At 38.1% G+C, this 25,766-nt stretch overlaps 1 protein-coding gene across 1 annotated transcript in view; it reads left to right on the top strand.

Annotated features, from left to right (window-relative positions):
- Positions 1-25,766, top strand: part of RAD18 (RAD18 E3 ubiquitin protein ligase) — a 165,182-nt gene that overhangs the window by 45,030 nt on the left and 94,386 nt on the right. The window contains exons 6-8 of the mRNA XM_042454697.1: positions 4,687-4,786; positions 17,193-17,377; positions 24,725-24,801. Of these exons, the coding sequence (XP_042310631.1) occupies positions 4,687-4,786; positions 17,193-17,377; positions 24,725-24,801 (362 nt within the window). The remainder of the gene's footprint in view (positions 1-4,686; positions 4,787-17,192; positions 17,378-24,724; positions 24,802-25,766) is intronic.

Below are 25,766 nucleotides of genomic sequence, written 5' to 3'. Positions count from 1 at the left end.
CATGGGACAAGATCGACGCAAAGGCAGTTAACAACAACAAATTGAAAAAACCCAGTCACACAAGCTACAAATAATATGAAAGAAAGCAAAACAGAAGATGCAAGGTTTTTCATATTTTCTGTGTTTTGAATAGAGAATACAATATTGCTGTTGGGTTGCCTTCTATGGAAAATAACTTCAGTCAGAGTTATTGATATAAATCCTTTTGTTAGTCTTAACTAGATTAGACCCATTGAATCAGTGAGATTTACCTCTGTGTTGATTCAACATTCAGTAACTGATTGAATATGTCTACTCTACTCTATTTGGGACTAATTAGAGAGTGCTAGCCAGTGAGAGAATTGTTTGCATCTGAGCTTAATGAAAAATACCAAATTAGGTGATAAATTGAGGCTGCCATCAAATTATTAAAGAGTTTAATCTTTTAGTTTAAGTAAAAGTTTATTAAAATAGTTTTCATTAGAATGTATGGTTGACTGTTTTTCTGTTTTCAATTCATGTTGTGAATTGAAAAATGAATGGAAAAATGTAATAATAGCCTTTATAGGGTTGCTTATATCTTACTTCATCAATCTGGTTTATTTATGTTTGATTTGGATTACGACATTGGAACTAGCCAATTCTGAAACTAAATATTGTTGATTAGATGAATATGATATTCTTGATCTCTTTTGCAGTGATAGCTATATAAATTTCACCGGGACTTGAGATTTCAGGATATGCTGAATTGATAATGATAGTTTCCGCCTTCTTTAATCATTCCATGACCATGAAAGGTAAACACACACACCCGCCACCATTTGCAGTATCAGAAGAGACATGCGGCATTATATTCCAAAATATATCTTACTTCTTTTGCTTTTATATTTGCCTTTTATTTTTCTTTCCACTTCATGAATCTGAGGTACACACTAGACCTTTAAACCTGGGACTCAAAGCAGAAATGCATTCATTTCCTGGGTGAACCATTACCGTTTGCTTTTAAGGGGAGAACCGTATATACTCAATTATAAGTCAACCACATGTATATGTCAGGGGCAGGTTTTGGGGCCAAAATTATGAATTTTGATATGACCCATGAATAAGTTGGAGATAAAACTTAGAAGCATATAACAAAGGGTGTAAAGGATGAAGCAAAAGAAGACAGTGCCAAAGAATTGTTTGTGCTCATCCTAAAGACTGGATGGATGAGGAGGGAACTATGATAAATTGTGGCTGTGTGATGTATTGTGGAGGTGACTAGCACACATGAGGCCAAGAAAATGCACACATGTCAAAAAGGATGAAAAGGCAAAGCAAAGATTATTAGCAGTGATTATAGCCTTTAACTTGAATGTGATTACTTTGCTTGATTTGAATCCCGAAAAGCTGACAAACATATATAAATGCCTTATTCACATCCTTCAAATCCCGATTCTTCTCAGTGCTCCTTTGAAAGGAACGAGCAAAGAGTTGTCCCTCTGGCATTTTCCCAACCGGCTATTTAAAAATGTAAAGAAGCAGTGCCACAGAAGAGAGTAGAGGGGGCTGGTGATTCCTTTAGATTGTCCCACGATGGACTAAGTTCTTTTCTTGCCTTTCACCACTCTACTCAGAAAAAGATGGTTCCCTTTTTGATAAAGGGTTAAAATGACACTACTTAAATTGATCTGTGGGTAAGTTGATTCAGTTTCTTAGGTTCAATTTTTTAAATAAAATTCTAGACTTATACAGTATTGGTTTTTTATTTGTACATTGTTGGCCACCTTTCTGCCCAAAGAAATCTTAAGAAGCGACCAAACCTACAGAAAATATGTTAAAATGATTCCAAAGGGGACATAGACTGGTGTTCTTGTGTTTTGGAAGGGAGGGAATGCTAAAAATCACGCTTCTACAGTGCGCCTACATCATATGCGGGTGCACTTTACATGGCTTTCAGCTTACGTTGAAAGCCACTCACCATAAAAGGCCGTGGCCGCATGCTCCATGCTGCACCACATTCACAAGCCCCATTGTTTTAAATGGGACTCAGGGATCTGTGGAATTTCCCTTATGCGGGGGGTGGCGTGCCCAGAACAAGGTTTTCCAGGCTTTCTGGAATCCCCAAGAATTATACTTGTGATTGACTACACTACAATTTTATCCTTCTTTTGTCAGGGATGATGGGAGTTGTAGCTCTTCACCTCTGGCTCGAACTCACCACCTTGTTACGCACCGGCGCTGACCAGTTTTGGCCAGTGGTTAAAGCTTTGCTCTAAAGCAGCAGAGTTACAGAGAATAGGATGAAGACCCTGACAAACTCTCCAAGCCTTCTCACTCTTCTTCCACAGAAGTCTTCACACTTCTTCAGGATCCAGCTGGCTCTTGTATCTTCACCCAAGACACCAGACAACCCAGTAGCCTTATATAAAAGATCTACTTTATTCTACTATATACAACTCCAATACAACTCCTCACTACTACTACCCACAAAATACATTGGGATTCATAGCCATTATTATAGTCATTGGAAAATACCACCCACTCTTGTCAGTTTCCACCCAGTGGGCGCGTACAACCATTCTCATTGGTTCTCTTGGTTCATCCCATAATTAATGATTTCATCATCTCACCTTGTCCACTTTAACAATTCTCAGGTGTATTCAATTATTCACTTTGCATTTCTGTCCTTGGCATTTAGGACTTGTTAATTGCATTACCTCTTACACCTGTGTGGCTCCTGATTGCTTTTGCTGAGTCAGCCTGACTCTCACATACAAGTTTTATTTCATTCACTGTATATCCCATGTTGCTTTTTCCTTAACATCTTTTTCCTTGCAAACCTAAAAGGTGTATTGGTATGTGTGTGAGGCAGTAGCAGAGGTTGAAGGACAGTGGGATTTCTTACCTCTCAAAGGTATGCAAAAAGAGCATTATAGCAGCTGCTCCCAAGTTGTAGACATTCTTTCCAAGCACGGTTAGGCTTGCCCCTTCCCTCTTATGCTTTTATCAGCAAACACCCTTTCATTCAGCTGTTTTTTTAGACTTTGAGTGCCTGCTGAGAAAGGGGCTTTTAACAAACTGGTAGTGTACTTTTTAAATTGATGTATTTTTAAACTGATAATTGACTAGTGGTTTGACATAATTTGTTTAATGGTTGTGTTACATTACAGCCAGCCCTTCATATTTGTGACTTTGACCTTTGCAAATTTGATTATCCACAGATTTGATTACTGTATATACTCATGTATTAGTCTAGAAATTTTAATTGAAAAATGACCCCCAAAATCTGAGTTGACTTATTCACTGGTCAATGTAGGTACTCTACTTTAACTCTTATTTTAAAAAGGGAACCATTCCCTAGTCAAAGACAAGAGTATAATCCGTCCTGACTCTCTTCTGCTCTCTCATCCATCCAGTTTTTAGGTGCCACAAACAGTTATGCCTGCTGGAACTTTGTAAGTTCTTTGGCATAGTTATTCTTTGCTTCATCCTTTAGATCCTTTGTTACATGCCCAGAAGTTTTATCCTTGACATCAAAATCCATAATTTTCACCCCAAATCCTGCCCTTGACTGATACATGAGTTCAATTTATAGTCAAGTATATATGGACATATATTCTCTCTAGGAATCCCTAGGACCTTCACAACAACTCTATATTCACATTTCTGCAGACATTATGGAAGTGGACATAGAGATTTCTAGAGTGAACACTTCTCTAGGCATTTGTAGATCCTGTACCACAAATCTGTGATCAATATCTGACAGATTTTGACCACAGGATTTCACTCTAGGACCTAGAGATTCCTAGAGAGGTGTTCTCTCAGGTTTAAAAAATGGTCTTTTTTGGTTGTTCCACTTTTGTGAGGGCACTTCACCCCTAATCACAGTGAATATGTGATTACCTATACACGGGGATCTGTTCCAGACCCCCCTGCATATAAAAAACAATCGCATACGCTCAAATCCCTTTGGTTTCTATGGTGGTGCGCTCCTGTGCCATTTTGTCTTCTCGGGCTTGCTGTATGCATAAGCTCAAATCTGTGTATGGCAAGCCTGCATATGGCGTGGGCGCTTTGTACAACATGTCTTCTGCCTTTATCTGTACCTGTTTTAATTTTGTAATGAGCTCTTCCAGTTCTGAGAGAAAATTGGGTAAAAAAACTAATGAAATAAAACACAGAAATAGCTGTGTGTGGGAGGAGAGGTATGTAGATCCCTCATGTCTACTTCTCCACTCCAAATTGTTTCTTCTGATATTGCTTTCTCAAAGCGAATTGAGGAGCCGTAGTGTGCAAATTTGGCCATATGATGTATAATTTCAGTTTTGGCCTTTTCTGTTTGTGAATCAACAGGATGCAGTTTCCTTTCCTTCAAACTGATGTTGCTGGAACACTTTTCTCTTACAAGAAGAATGCAGTTATATACAGGGGGAAATTTGAATTCTGAATGGACCAAATTTGCTTAGATATATAATTTAAATAAAGATGTTGGATGATGGGATGTGTACTTAAATGACTACCCATATGTTAGTGGAAATTTATTGCTCTGGAAATAAATAAGGAAATCAAATTTATGATATTTGGGAAGAAGTCCCTTAAAAGTCTGCATCTTGCATAACTGTCAATCCTTGTTTGTTTTTTTTTAAATATAAAAATATTGGGTTTACTTTAACAAGTATTCTTGTAGGAGTTGTCAGTTGATGTGGATATTTTTAAATATTTCAGTGGAATGTCCTGTTTGTGGGGTTATTGTTCAAGAAATGCATATAAACAAGCACCTTGACTGCTGCTTGACACGAGATGAGAAGAAGGACAGCCTTCGAAGGTAATATATCTGAGTGAGTGAATTGTGGACAATGTTGTCAATGCTTGCTGCCATAACATTGTTATGTACCAGCACTGTACCATCTGCTTGCTCTTATGGTCTGTGAACAAAAGTAAAGATTTGTGTTTGATATTCACATGCTAAAAATGGGATAAACTAATCTGTTGCTGTTTGGTGCTTCAGTATGGTTTGATTTATTGGGTAAGTGGGATATAGATATTTTAACAAAAGGTAAAGTGATTTCCTTGTCTTTGTATCAGAATCTTCATTTTCTTAGCAAGACTTCCTCTTTTGAATACTCTATAAACGCTTCTTCCAATTGAAGCTCTTGAATCCTGAACTTGGGACCAGAACAGATGGGCAGGAAAAATTGGCTCAATCCTGCTTTTCTGAAATGCAGATCAAAATCCCGTTCCCAAGATGGGCCAAATACCTATGGCCTGACTGCACTGCTTAGCATCAAGCTGCACCGCTGGGTAATTTTTTTTGTTGCCTCCCCACCATACATGCACACCATCATACAGACACACCACCTGTGACCTCCAAGTACCTCTCACGTCCATTAGATAGCTGCCCCTTTGATCATCCACACAGTTGCACGTATGATGCTCCGCTGGTACATCGGTGCATCAGTGTACAAGTGATACATTGGCAAAGCACAATCACGGAGCCTCCTCCCCCACATGCCCCTACACCACATGCTCCCTGTTGGACTGTCTGGTTTGTATACTTTGTAATTACATCCATTGGAGTTGTCGCACTTCCATTTCTTTGCTTTGCTGCAGCCCTGCACTTGCATTGGGGCATCTGTATTCAGACATGAACATGTGCATTTTTTGCCTTGAGTCAGACTATCCCAGCTTCTGTTTGCTTGGGGGTTTTAGTCCTGGAGTGTGGCTTCGGTCCATTTTCCAGCTGCTTTCGAGGCATGTGTCATCTAAGCACCCCACCTTCAAAGCAGCTGGAAACTGCTTTATTTTGCCCATTTGTTTCACCCCTTGGAGGAAGATGGGATATAGGATAGATAGGTAGGAAGTAGGACCATTTTCTAATCATTCTGCAAATGCCATGGGAGAATGACCTGGATGAGTCTTTGAAAGAAAGAGATAGGCTTGGTTTCTGTAGATTTATTAATCCATACAAATTTTAAGGAAGTTCAGTAAAAGAGGCAAAATGTTTGGAAATTAAGTAGCCATTGGAAGAAAACATACTTTTCTGTTTTCCCCCAGAAAAAATAATGAAATTTTTAGCAAAAATTTTAAAAATTTCTTATTAGCACCCTTCACAGATGGAAAATGCATTTTTTACTGTTAGGAACATAAAATACTGATATATTACATGGTCTGGCATAAAATTATTCTCTTAGTATATGAAAAATATAATTTGTTCAGAATATGATTACAAATTGATTTTGTTTATTTTATTTTATAAGAAATTGAGCTACAAAAGTCCTGAACGAAATGTTTGTAATGTAAAGAACCACTTTGGTTTTGCCAATGTAAGGATCAGGCCAAAAGCACACTTAATAAGCTGCTCTGATCACCTTGGCTGAAAAGCGGGGTATAAATAAATAAGTATTATTATTATTATTATTATTATTATTATTAAAACAAATTACATGATTTTATTTCCATAGGGTCACTCAGGCAGACCACACTTATTCCTATTAAAAAAAAAACCCGAGAAAAGGAAACCAAACCAAGAAATTGTAATGTTCTGATTATGTATAGAGTCTTACATGGATATTTAAAATGATTTTAGGACAATAAATATGTGAATGCCTTGTCTTAAAAATTTAATAATCATTCTAAAAGGAAATATTCCATAATCTGTTTTTCCCAATTTTTCTGGGGAAAAATCCTTGGAGAAGAGGAATGGGAAAAGTTCTCCTCTCTAATTTTTCTGGATTTTCCTCACCAGGTTGTCTAATCTTTAAATTCAGTACAAGTTTTCAGCAGGTAAAAACATCACTATTGCAATGTCTCACTTAGTATGTTCAAACTGAGGTTAGTATTGTTGGGAGGCATGATGATAGGTTGATTCAGACTTTTATTTTTGGTAAAAATGTCAGACAGACAGGATTTCTGGAAAATGATTGCTGATTGCAGCTAAGGCAGAAGGTAATTCTAAAGGTTATGATGCTTCATCATTTTGAACCCAGTGATCCCAGGTCCCTACATGAAGACCTTATTAAACTATGCAGAAATGTAGTCATGTAAGCATGTAATTGGAAATCTCCTAAGCAACCTTCTGAACAGCTTTTTGCATGAGTTATATGCCTTGAAGTCTACGCCAACTTACCTATCATAGGGTTTTCTTGGTAAGGTTTATTCAAAGGAGGTTTGAATAAAGTCACCCACTGATTTTCTATGGCTGAGTGGGGATTTGAACTCTGGTTTCCTGCTGTTCTAGTTCAGGCACTCAAACCACTGGATGAGTGATTAAAATTGGGAGCCATGGGTATGTGCAGATGTACTCAGCAAGGGCCAAATGCAAAGAATCCCATTTTTCAAAAATGTTGTGAAACAAACTTTTCATTTATCTTGTATATGGGAACCATTCAGGGTTTGGATCACATTCCAGTCAAATGCAGATGCTTTTTTTCTGGGTAGGGTCTGGCTACGTAACCCAAACTCTCAATAGTTAGTGAACTGCTTTGTAAACTATTTCACTCTGACTGTAATTTGAGTATCCCACTTGATACACTAATAATGATAATAAATGACTTTCTCTCCCCCTCCGCTTTAATTTGTGATCTTGTTCTATCAATGAATTCTTTCTGTTTGTTGCCCCCATTGTACTGATTTGACATGGTACTATGACTCTTGAGACCAGGGTTGAAATTCCCACTGTCTCTTGGAAACCTATTGGGTGGCATTGGGAAAGTCACACTCTCTCAGCCTCAGAGGAAGGCAAAGGCAAACCTGCTCTGAACAAACCTAACCAAGGCCTGTTACAGACTGCCAAAATAAAGCTGCTTCGGGTCTCTTTGGAGGTATGCTGTTTAAATGATGCATGCATCCTAAGAATCCGGAAGCTGCACCAAAGCTGCACTCCAGTGCTTTGGAATGGAATGTGGCTTTGGCGCAACCTCCGGACTCTTAGGACCCATGCATCATTTAAATAGCATACCTCCAAAGAGACCCGAAGCAGCTTTATTTTGGCAGTCTGTAACAGGCCCAAGAAAGCCCTGTGATAGGTTTGCCTTAAAGTCATCATAAATTGGAAACATTTTGAATGCCCGAAAAACAACAATTTTAAAATTATATAATTGCATGGATAATTTGATCATTAGGAATTTAATTGTAGAGAATTTTCCCCTGTTTTAAACTGCCTTTGGATTTTGAGTACTGTCCATTTTCTGTAAATTTTGATCAGTTTCTCTCCCTCTTGCCCTTTTATCTTTTGAAAATATAGTCTGGGATGAGATTATATGCTCTAATTTGATTGAAAACTTCTTAAAATTGTTCTCTTACCACAGAAAGAGTTTTTACAGTGGTTTAAACAGTTATGTGATAGCATGAATGGAATTGTGTTATGAATAGAGCAGAGTGGTTTATCCCATCCTACCACGTGAAAAAAGAAAGAGCTTCCAGTGAAATATAAATAGGCAGCACACAAACAGGATGAACAATGTCAAGGATTTTTTAAACCTAATGAAACATGCAGGTTATCCATGGAGCCTGAGCTTGTTGCTAGGGAACGTTATCAGTGGCATTTGTTGCAAATTGCTTTGAGTGCCCATGGCAGAAGAGTGATTCATATAATAAATAAATAAATAAATAAAGAATAAATGAATGAATCATGTAGAAGGGATTAGACACATTTCTATAGCAGAAGATGCCCCAGTGCTAAATTAGTGAAGTTAGTTGGAGAGTCCAGGTACATGCACACAGTGATTTATTTGGTTACATTTGCAGGTCATGCTAAGTCATAGTTCAGCACAATACAAATGTACATATACATCAGTGATGGTGAATCTTTTAGAGGCCAAGTGCCCAAACTGCAACCCAAAACTTACTTATTTATTGCAAAGTGCCATGTCTCTTTGGCTTTCTAGTAACAAACTCTGGCAAACTCTGTGCTGGGGCGACGGCACAAGTGCCCAAAGAGAGGGCTCTGAGTGCCACCCCTGGCACACGTGCCATAGGTTCGCCATCACTGATATACACAATATATGTACAGTAAGGGCTGTTCGACAATGGAACTCACTCCCTCGGAGCGTAGTGGAGTCTCCTTGCCTGGAGGTCTTTAAACAGAAGCTGGATGGCCATCTGTCGGGGATGCTTTGATTGCGAATTCCTGCATGGCAGAATGGGGTTGGACTGGATGCCCTTGTGGTCTCTTCCAACTCTACGATTCTATGAATATACAAGATGCATTGGGTCTCAGAATGACACCTCGCTCCTTCTTCCATGCAGCCAGAAGAAGGCTTTTGGAAGCTTCTTCTTTTAAATAACTTTGGGCCCTTACAGACAGGCCAAAATAAAGCTGCTTCAGGTCATTTTGGAGGTATACTGTTTAAATGATGCATGCGTTCTAAAAGTCCGGAAGCCGCACCAAAGCCATGCTCCAGTCCTTAGGATGTAAGCTATTGCTTATCTAAGAAAAACACTGTGGTTGAAAAGGATCTTAACAGTACTGGTGCATGGATGACGGGGCTTCTTTAAAGATCATTCCTTTTCTTGTGAAAGTTCAGACTCTGAAGTGATGCAGGTAGATGACTTGGGCTTCCAATTCAGTCTCTGGCATTCCATTAGAGGTCTCATATGATGTCCATATGAAAAGGTATCTTGTTTTCTGTTGAAGGGAAGAAGAAAAAGCCATAAGCAACATGGTTACTGAAAGCCTCCTCTCATTTCTTTAGCCTTGGTTTTAACCTGTGGTGGTAGGGCTGGTTTGACATAAAGGGCTTTGGCATTTAGTGGCTCTTGGTATCCCATGTGCTTACTTAGAGAGCACTTCTGAGCAAGTGAATAAAGAAAAAACTGTTATGAAAACTGAAAACATGAAAAAAGCTGAGAAGCAAATGCCTACTGAGAAATCATATTTCTTAATTGGCAAAAAGATCAAATATCTAGAAACAAATATTACAAATAAAAATTCTGACCTTTTAAAGAACAGCTGTGTGAAAGTGCGAAATCAAATTAAGCAAGATTTGCCATAAATGGTCAAAGTTGACGATAAAAATCTACCAAGGGCTGCATCTGAACTGCAGAAATAATCCAGGTTGACACCATTTTAACTGCCACAGTTCATTGCTGTGGAATTCTGGGAATTGTAGTTTGTTTTGTCACCAGAGCTCTCTGACAGAATTTAGAATGAATATAAAAGGAGATTTTATTCTTAGTTGTCCTTATGAATTTCACCACTTGTAACTCTGTTTAGAGGGCAACTTATTTGAAGGATAAGTAGCTAATTTATGAAGAACTACTGTACTTTTCTTAGAAAATGAACAGTATAGAATAAAAACAAGAAAACTCAAGGCAGGAGGTTGTTCATTTCATTAACAATTAACAGAGATTTTAGATGGATAAAAAATTACATGGTTTTGAATCCATAGAATCAAAATTTGGAAGTCAACTTTGTATTAATGATGATAAGCTGATTGCAGAAATGTATAAAATGTTACTTAAAATAGATTGAGAAGAAGAATCAGTTAAAGACTGTGGTTAAATGGTATCAGAATATTGGGTTTCAGTTGCATATTTAGAGAAAGGAAAGAGTTCAATTTTTTTAAAAAAAATTAAAATTAAAAAAGTTTAAAAGTTTAAAATTCACTTTGAGCTATAATTTGAAATAAAACTTTTATAAGATGATGTACAGATTGTACACCAAAGAGATTGTAAATGATGTATAAAAATTCCTCAAATGATTGTAGACAAAATAATGGGGGCTTTGTTTCACATGTAGTGGACATGTGAAAAAACTCAAAAATACTGGACTCAGATTCATCTGATAGTGAAAGATAGATTAAAAACTTTGATACAGAAGAAACCAAAATTACCATATATACTTAACTATAAGTCAATCTCATGTATAAGTCGAGGGCAGGTTTTAGGGTCAGAATTATGGATTTTGATATGACCTGTGGATAAATCGAGAGTAAAATTTATGGGTATATAACAAAGAATCCAAAGGAAGAAGCAAAGGAAAACCATGTCAAAAACTTACAAAATTCTGCAGGCATAACTGTTTGTGCTCATCATATTGGATGGATGAAGACATAAAGAGGGGCTCATTGCTATCAGGATAGCTTGTGCTCTTGCCTTTCACCAGGAGATGGTTCCTTTTATAATACAAGACTTCAAGTACCTTTCATTCATTCATTACCCGTGGATAAGTCATCCAAGGTTTTTTAAATCAATTCTTGACTAAAATGTCTAGACTTTTACATGAGCATATACAGTATATTTGCTGAGAATGCTAGAAAATCAGCTGGAGAAAAGGCATGGCAGAGTGGTGCAGTACATGATTACAGCTGTGAGAATTGTTTATACCATACTAAAAAATGGAAGGACTCAACAATACCAACTCAGGAAGACTATTTCATTAAATTAATTGAGTAAGCTGAGATGAATAGTTGACAATGTTGATCAAGGATAAACCTTTGATTAATTTTTTTTTTAAAAAGCTTGGGATTGTTTTATCACTTTGTTAAAAATGGGGCTATCTTTCCATATATTGCATAATAATTTAAACTCAACAATAAGCAGAAAGATTTATGCTAGTATTACTGTAGTACAAAGTTAATGTACGATTTTAAGTATAGACAAAGGCTTTGGTTAAGGAAGTCACTGCTGTTTTTTAAACTTTTCTTTTCTGTATACTTTTTATTAGTTTTTCTTTTTCTTTTTATGTTCTTTTTATGTTTTATATATGTAAATTGTTTGTGTTTAACAAAAAATATTCAGTACATTTGAATTTGATACAACTATGGTAACTGATTTCAAATTTGGTCTCCATTGTTTGTTGGAATCATAGGGAATGCAGTAAGTGAGACGTTTGTTCTGAATGAAGAGCTTAATAAAGTTTCTTTCTGGACTTTTAATGTCCAGACAGCACGAATAGGGGCCACATTAGCTGAGTGGGTGGGGAGTTCTGGGAATTATTTTTTTAAGAATAACCCTACCATTTTCAAGCTGTGCGTTTTTGTTTTTGATGCTGTTGTTTTTTTTGAGATACCTACCTTTGCTGCTCTGTGGGCTTATTCTTATTACTTCCCCTCCTCCTGTCTGCTTTTAGTGCTTTTAGTGTCAGCAAAATATCATAGGCTGACTGAATGTTAGTTTGTCCTTTGCCATGGAAAGGCAATGACAAACATATTTTAGAAGTCTATATTTCCACAGAGGTTTGTTCCTTAGCACTCTGAACAGGTGTTAGCATCTTTATTTGGACAGCTCTTTGCAATTTTTTTTCATTATTACTTGAAGATGTAAGGATTTACATGTAGCTGGAATGTGCTTTCCCTTGGAATGCTTAGAAATATGTATAACCGAGTTTATTTTTATTTAGGCGTCATTCAGTTTACGAAGTCTCTGAGAAGATCCTTGTCTTAAAAGATTTAGCTACTGTGGGTTATTAAACATGACCTTGGCAATGTGCTTTGACTTTATTTTCCCCCCAATAGCAATTGGCATGTTTAGCTCCTTCTTGAGGAATGTCATCTTTTTCTGGTTTCATATTTAGCAGGGACAAAATATAGTTTTAAAAGAACATTTTTATTTGGAAAATGGTAGTTCTCGGTTATAGACGAGAAGCCCCATAGTTATATACAAGGATGGTGCTCTTCTGCAGTTCACTTTACAGGGAATATGTATAGAATTATAATGCACTACACAGATCTCAGAAGAGCTAATCTTTCCTATCTTAAAGCACATCTCTGTGCCTCATGGGTTCATTTTGAACATGACCCTAAACCAGGGTGGGCAACTGTGTGGAGGTCAGGAGCATTTCCCCCCAGACATCCTCCATGGGCCATATCCCTCACAGCAAGCCCAAATGCCTCTGTTTTCTCTTGTAGTCTCTCTACAAATGGTAACATGAAATGATGTTGTGGGGTTGTAAAGGAAAATGGAGGTATTTTGGGTAGTATGGGGTTCTGGGGTGCTTGTGTGTATGATATGGAGTATCTTTGATATAAATGTTTTATGGGCAAAAAGTTCCCAAAGGTCACACTGAAAAAAATGACAATATTTTTTGGGGGGTGCACTTATTGTTAAAATATATTTCTAAATTGTATTGAAAATGTTCAGATGTTTCAATGGTTAACTAAGGTTTAAAATGGTTTCTGTTGAAGGCCAGAAAGTCTAGGCCTGGAAGAGCAAGTCATCAAGGACATTGCCTGAGACATAATATACAAAAAATGTATTATTGTTATGGTCTTGTGTAGTATGGTGACTTCATGGGAAAGAGGTGTGTCCACTTGGTGGGAAGGTTGATCTCGTGTGAGAACAAAGACTGATGTCATATTCAAGTTTGCTTCTAGCATGGACTCTGAAAGAGTATAGATGTATAGTAGCCTGCTGTAAAGTGTAAATAGCAACAAAGTCAATAAACCCTCATTTGAGTGAAAATCTGTGTGGAAGTTACTTTGATATTGAGTAGCTGAGAAGACTGCATCTGTTCCAGTTGGTACCAGTCCAGAACCACCGGTAACAAGAGACATCAACCATCCCAAAGATTTTTTTCTCTAACACTTATGGGGATTGGTGATGGACTTTATGGGCCACAAAGGTGGGGTCATTGGGCTGCAATTTACCCATGTTCCACTGAACCATTGGTTGATAAGGCATGCACCCCTTCTTCCAGTCAGGTGTGCCATCCTTGTTTCCTCTAGACTTCCCGTACTGCCACTTCTGGTTGAAAACGAAACAGATGAACAGGAAATGTGAATTGTCTTTCCTGAAAGCTCTCAGGAATGGTGGTTCATCCTTTCAATAGATTTTACTGTCTCCTCTCCACTGTCACATAATACTTGTTTTTCAAACCCAGAACTGGACCTTAGTACCTCTGCTCTTAGGGTTTTGTTTGTTTGTTTGTTTTTTGGTGTCCTAAGGATAGAAGATATGCCATTAGATCTGCAGCAGTTGCCTGCCATTGCAGTAAATCAAGGTTAAAGAAGCTTCATTGTAGTCTTCTTTAGCAATTAGCCTCCCCATGATAAAAAATAAATAAAATAAGTGTTCTTTCAGCTCTTCTCACCAAGCCACAGAGATGAAGGCAGCTGGGGCAGTAATACTGGGTACACCTGATCTGAACCAAATATTTGTGGTGAGTCCTGTGACATCATGGTTAGTGTAAACTATATTTCAGTGTGATCGGAACTGGATAAACCTGTACCAGTGTGGGCAGTCAGCTGTGGAAATCCTGGAAAATATAGTGGTTCAGTACTGCTTATATAACAGTCCCAGACAGAAATTTATAATACAATGGCTGGATGGAAAAAGCAGCTGGAGAGAAGATGGCATTCTGGTGTTCTTATTGACCGATAGAGTCATAGTTGCTATGGCAGTTCAGTCAACTACAGCATAAGGCAGTGATGACGAACCTTTTAGGGGCTGAGTTTCCAAACTAAAAGGCCTTCTGGTACCGGGTGTTAGTCAGTGCTGGGAGTTTGGACTTCTGTCCTCTGGGGACAGGACTTCTCTTTCCTGCCCTCTCAGGCTTTCAGCTGCCTTTCAGTAGGCAGCTGAAGGCCCAGGGCAGGCAAGAGGGAAAGAAGAGGAACAGACATGCTGCTTTTCCTCCCCCCATGCTATCCCCGGCCTTCAGCTGCCTCCTCTGGAAGGTGGAGGAACAGGTGCATGCCTCTTCCCCCTCCTCCCCCAAGCTGTCCCCAGCCTTCAGCTGCCTCCAGAAAGGTAGCTGAAGGCCGGGGAGGGTCTGGAAGGAGGAGGAACATATGTGTGCCACTTCCTCCTCTTCCCTGCCCTCTGTGTGCCAGATAAAATGACTTTGTGTGTCATCTCTGGCACGTGTGCCATAGGTTCACCATCACAGGTATAAGGGAATGGACTGAGATCCATATGATAGACTTACAGAATGACTTAGTGCAGTGAAAATGGGAGTATTTTATTAATTAATTTAATTATTTGTTATTTATTTAATTTATATCCTGCTTTTCATGCAACATGGGACCCAAGGCAGAGTACTTTTTGTACTTTTTCAGTACAAAAGTAAAAGGGTAAAAGGAGGGGATAATAAAGTATATGTCCTTACTTTGTATTTATTTACAGTATTTATACCCCGCTCTTCAGCCCTAAAGGCTCTCAGAGCGGCTTACAGATAGTTATTCAGACGGTTCCTTGACCTGTTACTATAAATTCCCTAGCTGTTGGTTAAATATTACATTTCTATATGCAGTCAGTTCTCTATATCCATAGAGTCTGCATCCATGGCTTAAATAAATAAAAAAAAAAAAGCAAACCTAGATTTTTGAATTGTGCCCAGAAACAAATCACTCTTTACTTCATATAAGGAAGTGGGCTTATAGCCATGAAAGCTCATGCTAAAATAAAAATCAATTAGTTTTAAAGGTGCTGTCACATTCTTTGTTTGTTCACCCTCTTCCTCCTTTTTATGGTATGCAATACGTTCATACATTTGGACAGTCGAGAGCTGCTTCTAATCTTCTGGTCCAGTCTGGAACAACAGAGTTGTCCTTCTTCCTAAAAAAGGATCTATACCAGTGCTTCTTAAGTTACCAGATGGAGAGGAGCAGGAGCTATTAGATACAACTGTTCAGTTCTTTTCTGGAAATCTGCTGTTGGTTGGAAGCTTATGGCTTATGTGCTGGTACTTGTTCATGGACCATCACTTTGAGTAGCGTTGATCTACATGATTGTGCCCTACCTAATAGGAATGTTGGTTAATTCAGTATTAGTATTTTATTGATCGTATTTTGTATTATTGTATCATTTTTACTGATGTAATTTCGCCTTGATCCTTGGGAGAGGCGGGAAATATAAATAAACATTATTATTATTATTATTATTATTATTATTATTATTATTATTACTACTACTACTACTACCACCTGTGGCTCCAAATGTCTGGAATGAAATCTTTTCCACAGGACAGAGTCTGTGATATCAGTTACCTTGGAACAGATGTATCTGTCTAGCATTTACTGGAGCGTGTCCAAAGGAGGGCGACTAAAATGGTGAAAGGTCTGGAAACCTTGCCCTATGAGGAACGACTCAGGGAGCTGGGGATGTTTAGCCTGGAGAAGAGAAGGTTAAGAGGTGATATGATAGCCCTGTTTAAATATTTGAAAGGATGTCATATTGAGGAGGGAGCAAGCTTGTTTTCTTCTGCTCCAGAGAACAGGACCCGGAACAATGGATGCAAGCTACAGGAAAAGAGATTCCACCTGAACATTAGGAAGAACTTCCTGACAGTAAGGGCTGTTCGACAGTGGAACACACTCCCTTGGAGTGTAGTGGAGTCTCCTTCCTTGGAGGTCTTTAAACAGAGGCTGGATGGCCATCTGTCAATGGGGATGCTTTGATTTGGATTTCCTGCATGGCAGGATGGGGTTGGACTGGATGGCCCGTGCGGTCTCTTCCAACTCTATGATTCTATGATTCTGTGATGGAATTTACAACAACTGTACATGAAATCTGGCTCATAGGACTTCTGGTAATCTTTTGGGAGAAACTGGTTTTTAATAATGATGCTCTAATGCTTGATATTGTTGTTTTCAAACTTTGTACATTTTGTGTTTTCTTTATATTTTATTATCTCTTTCAGTAATGTTTTGAAGTAAGAAAGCTGGATCAAAGTAATTGGAATATATAATATTAGTACTGTTGAGTGGTACTTGCACGCACCTTATCATATAAATACATCTGTTTGTAACAGCACTATATATTAATAGGTAGGCCACTCAGGAAACCTCAGCCTGGTATGTTATAGTGCCATGGAAATAAGGAAATAGATTTTAAATGTTTTACTTGAATGCAGCTCAGCATAACTTGACTCACGCGGTTGTTGTGAGGATGAAAATGGGCAAGGACTTTCTATGTTATGGGGAAAAGGTAGGAGGATATAAATATACTTAATAAACAAAAGGGAGAAATCTTGATGTTTAGAACAGGAATGGTGGAGCTGGTACAGAGGACACAAAATTCTAACTACACTTTTAAAGTAATGAAGGGAAGGCTTGAAAACAAAATGATCCTTCAGAACCTTTTAAAAAAATTTGCAGGCATAATCCTATCCACCAAAAACTTGACCTGCCTGAAGTCATGGCCCTATAACATATTTGATGTGCTCCTATAATTATGTATTTTTAAAATTAGTTACCTTGTAGGAAACTCATGAAAGTTTGTTCATTTGTCCTCAGGAAAGGATTTTTTTTTTTAACGTTTTCTTCTTCTGTGATTTTAAAAAAATCTTTCAGTTCTGGACACACAAAGAAGTTCCTGCCTAAACTGGTTTACAATTTGCTTTCTGACCGTGATCTGAAGAAATTGCTGAAGGAATATGGGCTGTCCACCCAGGGAACAAAGCAGCAGCTTATTAAAAGACATCAGGAGTTCGTGCACATGTATAATTCACAGTGTGATTCCCTAAATCCCAAATCAGGTAGGAAGATGGATTTCAGATGATATTTTACTTAAAATTACTGTTTCACAAAAAGTACTTCTTCCTCACAGTTCACTTATCTACCATTTAAAACTTAATATAATGTTAGCTTGTTGATTTGTTATTTCTTTTTGATCTTATTTGGACTCAGATCTCTCTTCTTGTCAAATAATCTGCTGTGTTGGTGGCCAGTAGAAATTGTATTTGCATGGCAATTTCTTTATGCAGGTTAGCTCTCCGTGTTCAATGGCTGCTTTCCACATGCATTAGATTTTCTTTGTGCCAACTACATCACAATTGATTAACTTTGGGTTATTTAATTTAATTATATTTGCACAATGAGGAGCAGACTGGAGCTCTGTGGTTGCTGCTAGATTGATAGCCCCAGGATCATAGAGATGTGGAGATGGGTAGCCAGGAAGTTGCTGCTTTTGCTTGAGGGACACTGGGATCCTTCCCTCTTTTTCTTGTTTAATGAAGGCTTGCTTATTAAAGAAAAACAAAGGCTCCACTGGATTAATTGCTTCTCCAGCCATAATTACTGAAGAAAATCAATTGTTTCCAAAAGTAATTGCTTTCCCTTTAGCTTTTAGCTTCCAGTTTATTTTGATTTCAGTGGCAGATCATTAGCTTGTCAAAGAAAGCAATTTAAGCTCCATCACTTCCGGTTTGGGGGGAAACAAACCTCTCCTTGTTGAAATTTCCCTCCCATTACCTAGATGGGGTGCGTAGGGGCTGTTTTGGCAAAAACTTTTACAGGGGATGTGAGGCTGCAATGTGGAGCCCCATGCAATTTGCAGGCCACATTTTGCCCACCCCTTGTTTAGAAGCTGTCACATGGATGCAACTTTAAATGCCCATTTTGTAATTTTTATTGGTGTATGATGAAGCTGGCCTTGATAACCTGATACTGCTGATCCCTTTGTTTGCCATATAAACTGCTATACAGTTTTTTTCTCACATTATTTTCACTATTGTGTTATAGGGGTTCTTGTGGTCTTGTAATTATTTATTTCAAAATCAGTTTTAATATATAAATATTTCTACTCCTTCCCAACAAAGAATAGAGAAGTTGGCATGCATACATATATGAATGTTGTCGATCATCACATAGCTTTAACTGCTTTTTGAAAGAGTGAAGTTTTCTAAAGATAACTTAACAGAGGTGTCTCTGACTCAGTTTTCACAAATAGGTTTCTTGTTAGAGCTGAAAACAGATATTCTTTCGCATAAAGGTTGGTATGACTTCAGAGTTACAATGGGAAAAATGTGACTTGAGGACACAAGTATTTGTTTAAAGCAAAAGGAGAAGACAGCCTGACAATTTATCTGTCATAATGTGATTTGCTGTACTCCCATTAGTCATACGCAACAATGGAAGTGTCTGTCTTGGGTGTTTTCATTTGACTTCTTAACATTTCAGCAACTGTTAGAGAAATGCAGTGAGTGAGTAAAAGGAATGATGCTGGGAACGCAAGAAGAATCTTGCTGGATCAGACCTAAGGCCTATCTAGTCCAGCACATTGTTTCTCACAGAAGCCAGCTAGATGCCTCTGGGAAGCCCATAGAATAGAGAATTATTTCCTAGCATCCGGTAGTCAGGTGTACAGTTAGCATCTGTATCCACAGGTTCTTTATCCATAGATTCAAACTTCTGTAGCTTGGAAATATTAAAATATAAAAGTATATAAATTCAAAAAAATCAAAACTTGATTTTGCCATTTTTTATGTAAAGAACACCATTTTATACGATTGTATTTAATGAGACTTGCGCATCCGTGGATTTTTGTATCTATGACTGGTCCTGGAACTAAACCCCAACTGACACCCAAGGGCCCACTGTACATCAGTTGTGCTTTTTATCCTGGAAGGGGAATACAGTAAAGCCATCATGACTAGTACTCTGGGTCCTTGTTATCCACTGGAGTTTGGTTCTAGGATTCGTGTTGGGATGTAGAGCTCAACTGGTTAACTGAAGATGAAAGAGATAGATTTTCATGTCCTCTCTGCTGTGCTGGAGGGGAGAAGTGGATTAGTGATCTACTGCTGTTTCCAATTCATTCCATAATGAATTCATTGGAATATTGGCGTCAAGTTGGCTCATTCCAATTTTGCTTCAGATGGGGATACATTGTCTAATAGCTTAGTTAGCAAACTTGCGAAACACTCCAGAATTGGGTTTATTTCTCATCTTTTAATGGAGTGATTTCTTTACAAGGTACCAGATTCCTGATGGAATTCAAATTTGGGTTTTGTTTTCTCATGAGAGAAACCTGTAGGCTCTATAGTAACAGTAGCTATGTAGAAAAAGCTTAAAATCAACAAATACATTGTGCAATTAAAAACACAGTGCTTGAGATTCCAGAAAGTTCTTGGTTTTTTTTAAACATAATATAAACCCTTGTGCCATTTTCTATTTAGAAATCAGCTATTTATTTTCTGCCTGCCATAAATAATAGAAATGAGGAGGGGGGAGAGCCATGCCAGGAGAATTCTGGGTAATGTTAGCAGGCAAGAACATCAACAAGGTTTCTATCACGTTTGATGCTTATACTGTAATTGTTTACGCTCTGTCTGGTAATTCAACCAGCAGTGACTCTGTAAAACAAATCAAGTCTTTTTCTGTTTCACAGAAAGAGGCCTGAAATGGAGCAAGAGATGTTTACCCAAACTTGTTATCTAATGAGCTGATTGTAAGACAGATTCAGAATCTGGCCTCTCAGTCTCAAATCCCATATGCCATTAATGTTGGCAACTTTTAATTCAGTGCTAGTTGTAAATAAAGTAGTTGAATGAACAGTACAAAATAATGATTGGAGGAAGTGAAAAATCACCCATGCACATGTGCTGTTCAAGCACACCTGTCCAGCTTTTCTGTTAGCTTGTTTTTTTTAGTTTGGGAAGTGTTGGTTATCAAAAGCCGCCTTCCAGGGGGAGAGGGCTGTTTAGACGTGGGCGGCTTCAAGATGCTGCAGCGGTGCAGCAGTAAAAGCTGTTTTTTGCCAGCTGAAAAAGGTGTGGACCTTTGCTGCCCCTTTAGGGCTTTCTGTTTCACTCTTACATTTGTACCTAGCAGACTGAAAAACCTCACTTCTGTCAAATTTGTTTTGGACCCCAGAGGGATGCAATTAATTATCTAAAATATATTTAAATGCACTTACCTACTGAAGTGATGATCATGTGGCTAGCATAAAGCATAAAAACTGAATCAACGTTCATGTGACTGTCTTAAAGGGCCATAATGAAATAATAAGGTAGACACAATAGATGGCAAATTGTAGTATACGAGAACAATTATAATAAAATGAGAAACATAAGCATTTTTAAATCCGGTCTATTTAAAAAAAAAGGATATGCATCACTTTTGTAGACAGTCCAGGATTTTTACAAGGTTCCAGAAAGAAAAGAAAAAAGTCAAAGTCAAAAATATTTAAAAGATTTTCCTTGCAAAAGTTCCAAAAATGTCCCCAGATTCCCCTCCCAAGAAATGATAAAAGGAAAACATCTCCCTTTCTGTTCTAAAAGTGCAAGCATATTTCAGGCTTTAGGAAATAAATTTGTAGTACAGTAGATTAAAAAAAGAAAATAAAAGTAATTAAAAATAGTTAGCAAACAAGTGAACTGCTTCTCCATCTTGAATGTTTTCAGCCTACAGCTAAAGCAGCTTAAAGCATCAAAAACCAGATCAGAGAAATCTACCACACCTTGCAAGCCCCATCCTTGGTTTTAAGCAAAAATATACAAGAATGTCTGTTATTGGTAACATCCCAGCATTTTGTGCATTGCGTTATGTCACTTTAAAAAAAACACTAGCTCTATATTGAATAATTACTGTACCAAAACTTACTCTTTGCTGTTTCTTGTTTAAATATGAAGTATCTTTCTAACCTTAACTATCTGGACTCCAAAAACGCAGATCATTGTGTTCAAAGATTCTTCTGTATGGCCCTCCTCAGACGGGCCTTTGCGGCGCCCTCCTTACGAGCAAGGGTTGCAGCCTCCCCCAATTTTTTGAGCCTCTTTCCCTTACTTTGCCTTATACAATGGCAAAAAATACCTCCCAGGGAATATGGTTCTGAGGGAGAAGAAGAGCAGCAAAGTGCAACTTCAGTAGTTGGTAAGACCTCCTTCTTCATGATTCCAGCTGCTGTTCCTCTGCCTCCTGAGAGACAATAAAGAGCCAGGCACACTTCCATAGTGCCCCAAATGGCTGAACTTACATCCATGCACTGCTCCCCCACAACCAATTCTTTCCCCCTTATATGTTATGTCTTAGGGCTTATCTTCATGAATCAAATACTGGAGGCGTTCCCTCAGGTATGCTGGACCCAAGCCATTTAGGGCTTTATAGGTAATAACCAACACATTGTACACTGGTACCCCGGGATACGAACGCGCCGCGTTACGAATTTTTCGGGTTACGAAAAAAAAAACATTTAATTAATTATTTCCGGGTTACGAAGGTTTCCCCGGGTTGCGAAAAAAAGCCGGCGCTATTTTAAATGGAGCCGCGGCGGAACCGCGACTTTTCCCCATTAGCGCCTATGGGGATTCGGCTAACGAAAGACTTCCGGGTTACGAAAATGGCGCCGGAACGAATTAATTTCGTAACCCGGGGGACGAGTGTACTGAGCCCGGAAGCTAATCAGAGGAATTTGGGCTTTTTGCTTCATAAACTCCACTGAAAAAGGAATGGTGATTTTTATAGACTATCTACGAGGATCCAAGAGGTCAGAAGATGTTAATGTTTGGAAATGTGGAGGGCAATGAAAGAGAGGAAGACTGGACACCAGATGGTTAAACTCACTAAGGGAGGATAGGTCTACAGGACCAAAGCAAAGCAGTGGAGGATAGGTGTTGGAGATGTCTCATCCACAGGGGTTGACTCAAGGGTAGCTAACAACACAACAACAACCATGAGGATGTGCATTATCACATGTGTGACTGTCCATCCACTTCACATGAATTCTCACAGCTGCATGTTTTTGGCAGAGGGAGCCTGGATAGATACAAATTTGCATTGATCCAAAAGTGCAAAAATGCGCAACAGTTCACATAATATACTTAAGTGTAGACCAGCCTAGACTTGGATTGGAATCCTGAGGGCAGGGATAGTCCAATTAACTATTAGCAAGGTGCTCTGGGCGTCTTTTTGACTGAAGGGTGAGGTCTGAATGTAATAAATAAGTAAATAGGAAGCTTCACGTGGGTAATACTTCAGGGTTGAATAAAGTTCTGAGAAGCATTCCTTGTTCTCATAAATCATCCCTTGCCATTCCTATGAAAGACAGCCTTTGAAAAAAAGGGAGTATGAGCATAGCATGGCCCAGACCTCATAAAAAGACAACCAAAATTGAAAGGACAAGCAAAATTGCAATCATAAAAAGAGTGCTTTCTCTAAATGTGGCTTGTGAATATTGTTTCTGAACTTTCTCTATTGAAGAACATACTTATATTACTAACCACTTGGGCCTTTCCTATCTTCCATCTGTTCACCTTGTGGTTTGGATAGATGCTTCATGGAGTCACTTTATCATGTAAACCAGAAAGTCTAATTAAGTTTCTTGATAAAAATAATCAATCTATCCTCCTGTGCATTCTTGTCTTTTATTTTTCTATTTGAACCCATTCACCTTCTCTTATTAAAATCACTTGAGTGCAACAAGTATTTGGTGCTAAAAGCCCAAAGCTCTTATTGCTGCACCACAAAATATTTCAAAAATGGGTGAAATATTATTAGGACATGACAGATTTTCTACCTACAGGTATTAAACGAGCTAGTACTTAGAATCTACATGACCTGATCACTTTGTGATGATTTTGATCCTGAATTAAGCCGCCTTATTAAATGCTGTGCGACTGATATTTGGTAGAAGTTTTTGAAGAATGGAGATACAATAGTGCAATTGAGATGACTGGGAGAAAACTGGACACAGAGATACAGTCACATACTCCCTTACACACATATCTTTCTCTCTCTCTCTCTCTCTCAAATTAGAGTGACTATAATGCAATGGAATTATCTTTGAGTATATTGTTATGACACATTTCCATCCATATGAATCATTTGTAGCATTATCTGGTCAGTGCAAAACATTTTAGTGGGAAAAGGCCAGCTTGTTAAGTGGTTCCTGTAACAGCTGCTGCAGTACAAAGCAAGGTGTTTGACAAATAAGAAATGTAACTACTACAGTGGTGCCTCGGGTTACGAAATTAATTCGTTCCGCCATTCCGTTCGTAACCCGAAAATTTCGTAACCCGAAAATTTCCGTTAGCACTGGAAAGCCTATGCAGCATTTGAATTTCGCGCCGAAATGAATTTCGTAACCCGAAAAATATTTCGTAACCCGAAACAGTTTTTGCCAATCCGACTTTTTCGTATCCCGGAAATTTCGTAACGTGATCATTTCGTATCCCGAGGCACCACTGTATTTGGAGAAAAGGTGGTGATCCACAGTCCTTTCTGTACTGATTTTCAAAGCTCTTGCAGCATATTTCTGTGCTCAGATCTTTGGGTATTTGAACTTTCAGTGGCTGGTGATGCCATTTGGGATGAGTAGGGAATTGGGCACACAGGGAGCAGAAAACAAGTATATGATGGCCTGCAGATGGGCTGCTATTTCACAGTCCTTGTCTTTCCCTAATAATGTCCCTTTTAACTACATACCTCCTTCTCTCAGGAATCTCCTTATCAAATGATAAAAATCCCTGAAGACGGTCTCTTAGAGCTTGTTAGAATTACTTCACTTAAATAAGAAAAGTAATAAGAATATAAGCTCAATAATGGCATAACCAAAATGTTTGGTATGTAAGGGTGAATGATTGAATAAGATTATAAGATTCTAAGTTCAGCTACACTTACGACAAATAGATAATTGGATGATCCATATGTATGTATGTATGTATGTATGTTATTTTTTTATTTTTTATGTATTAAGTGTTGTTTTAAAATTTAATAAACATTTATTTTAAAAAGAATTACCTCAGTTAAAGACAGGAAAAAAGAATGAAGAATTCTCTCTGGCACATAGCTGTAGTTAGTTATCTTCTTGACCTCTTTCACCAGTTGCAACTGACTTATTCTTTCTTGCTCTTTTCAGTTCTCGCTTTAAACAAGCAGTTGAGACATCCCTCCCCTTTCTCTCTCCACTCCTTATTTGTGTCCCCATCTGTTAAAATGGATCTTATTGTAGTTCAGAATGTATTTTCACTTAGGGAATCAGTGTTTTTCAGCCCTTACATCTCAACATAAACTATTCAATGTACTCTTAGCCGTATTACAGTTGGCTGTAATAAGCCCTCCTGTTGTGTTGGACTACTGTTTATGGTGCTTGTTTATTCCAACAGTTGCGGAAATAGTAAAAGAACTGGAAAATATTGAGAAGACTCGAGCACAGCTTGAATCCAGTAAACCTAGGGAAGATGTAAGTTGCCAACCTTTGATTTGAGACTTAGTAAAGTGAAAGAGGCATGTGTCACTCAGTTTAATGAAAATTCTACAGTGTCCTTTTTTTGCAAAGATGATGGTCAACTGAGAAAGCATGTGGGTAGTTTTTACTTTAAATTTGCTTAGTCTGTTCAGGATGAGGTGATGGCAGTTCCATGAATAGAAGAATGTCCCATTAAACACAAGTTTGTCAAGGGCTGCTTAGGAAATGTAGATCTTTGCTTGTCTCATGTTTGTGTGCAAGCATGATAAATTATTATTGTTGTTGTTACTGTTTTTATGTGATTAGTTTGTATCCTGCCTTTCTCCTGATAATGGGACTCAAAACATGTAAAAATATATTTAAAACATTACAAATTAAAACCAAAACAAAAGCATTAAACATAAATGTAAGTTTTAAAAACCGATTAGTTAATGGAGTTTAAACATTAAAAATAGTATAGTATACTAAAACGCTATATGTGAACCTTAAAAAAAAAAAAACAAGAACCAGTCAGCATTAAAAGCCCAACCCTAATTAGTTGGTAGTGGAACTATTGTAATAAGGAAATTGTTGGATGTTCCCTGTAGCCAGCTTCAATGTACCTCTTCGGGACAATTGAAGTTTCTGAGATAAATGTCAGCATTTTTCTATTTGCCTATGAGACAGTGGCTGCAGAATTTGACACCACTTTAAATGTCATGGCTCAGTCCTGTGAAATTCTGAAAGTTGTAGTTTGTTGGAACACCAGAGCTCTCTGTCAGAAAAGGTGTTACCCCATGGACTAACCTTCCTTCCTCCCTACTCAACTTTTGATATCAATGTAATATTAAAGAGATGTGTTAGGCAGGTAGCCGAGAGGACACCTCCAGTGCAAAAAAACAGCTTTGCCATAAAGGGACATCCATAACCATATTTGGAGATCTTGCTGTCTCAGCATGGGGAAAGCCGGGGCACTTGGC

This window comes from Sceloporus undulatus, chromosome 2 (genome assembly GCF_019175285.1).
Source record: "Sceloporus undulatus isolate JIND9_A2432 ecotype Alabama chromosome 2, SceUnd_v1.1, whole genome shotgun sequence".
NCBI lineage: Eukaryota > Metazoa > Chordata > Lepidosauria > Squamata > Phrynosomatidae > Sceloporus > Sceloporus undulatus.
The sequence above is the reverse complement of the archived record's forward strand: the minus strand, read 5'-3'. Positions and strand labels throughout refer to the sequence as shown.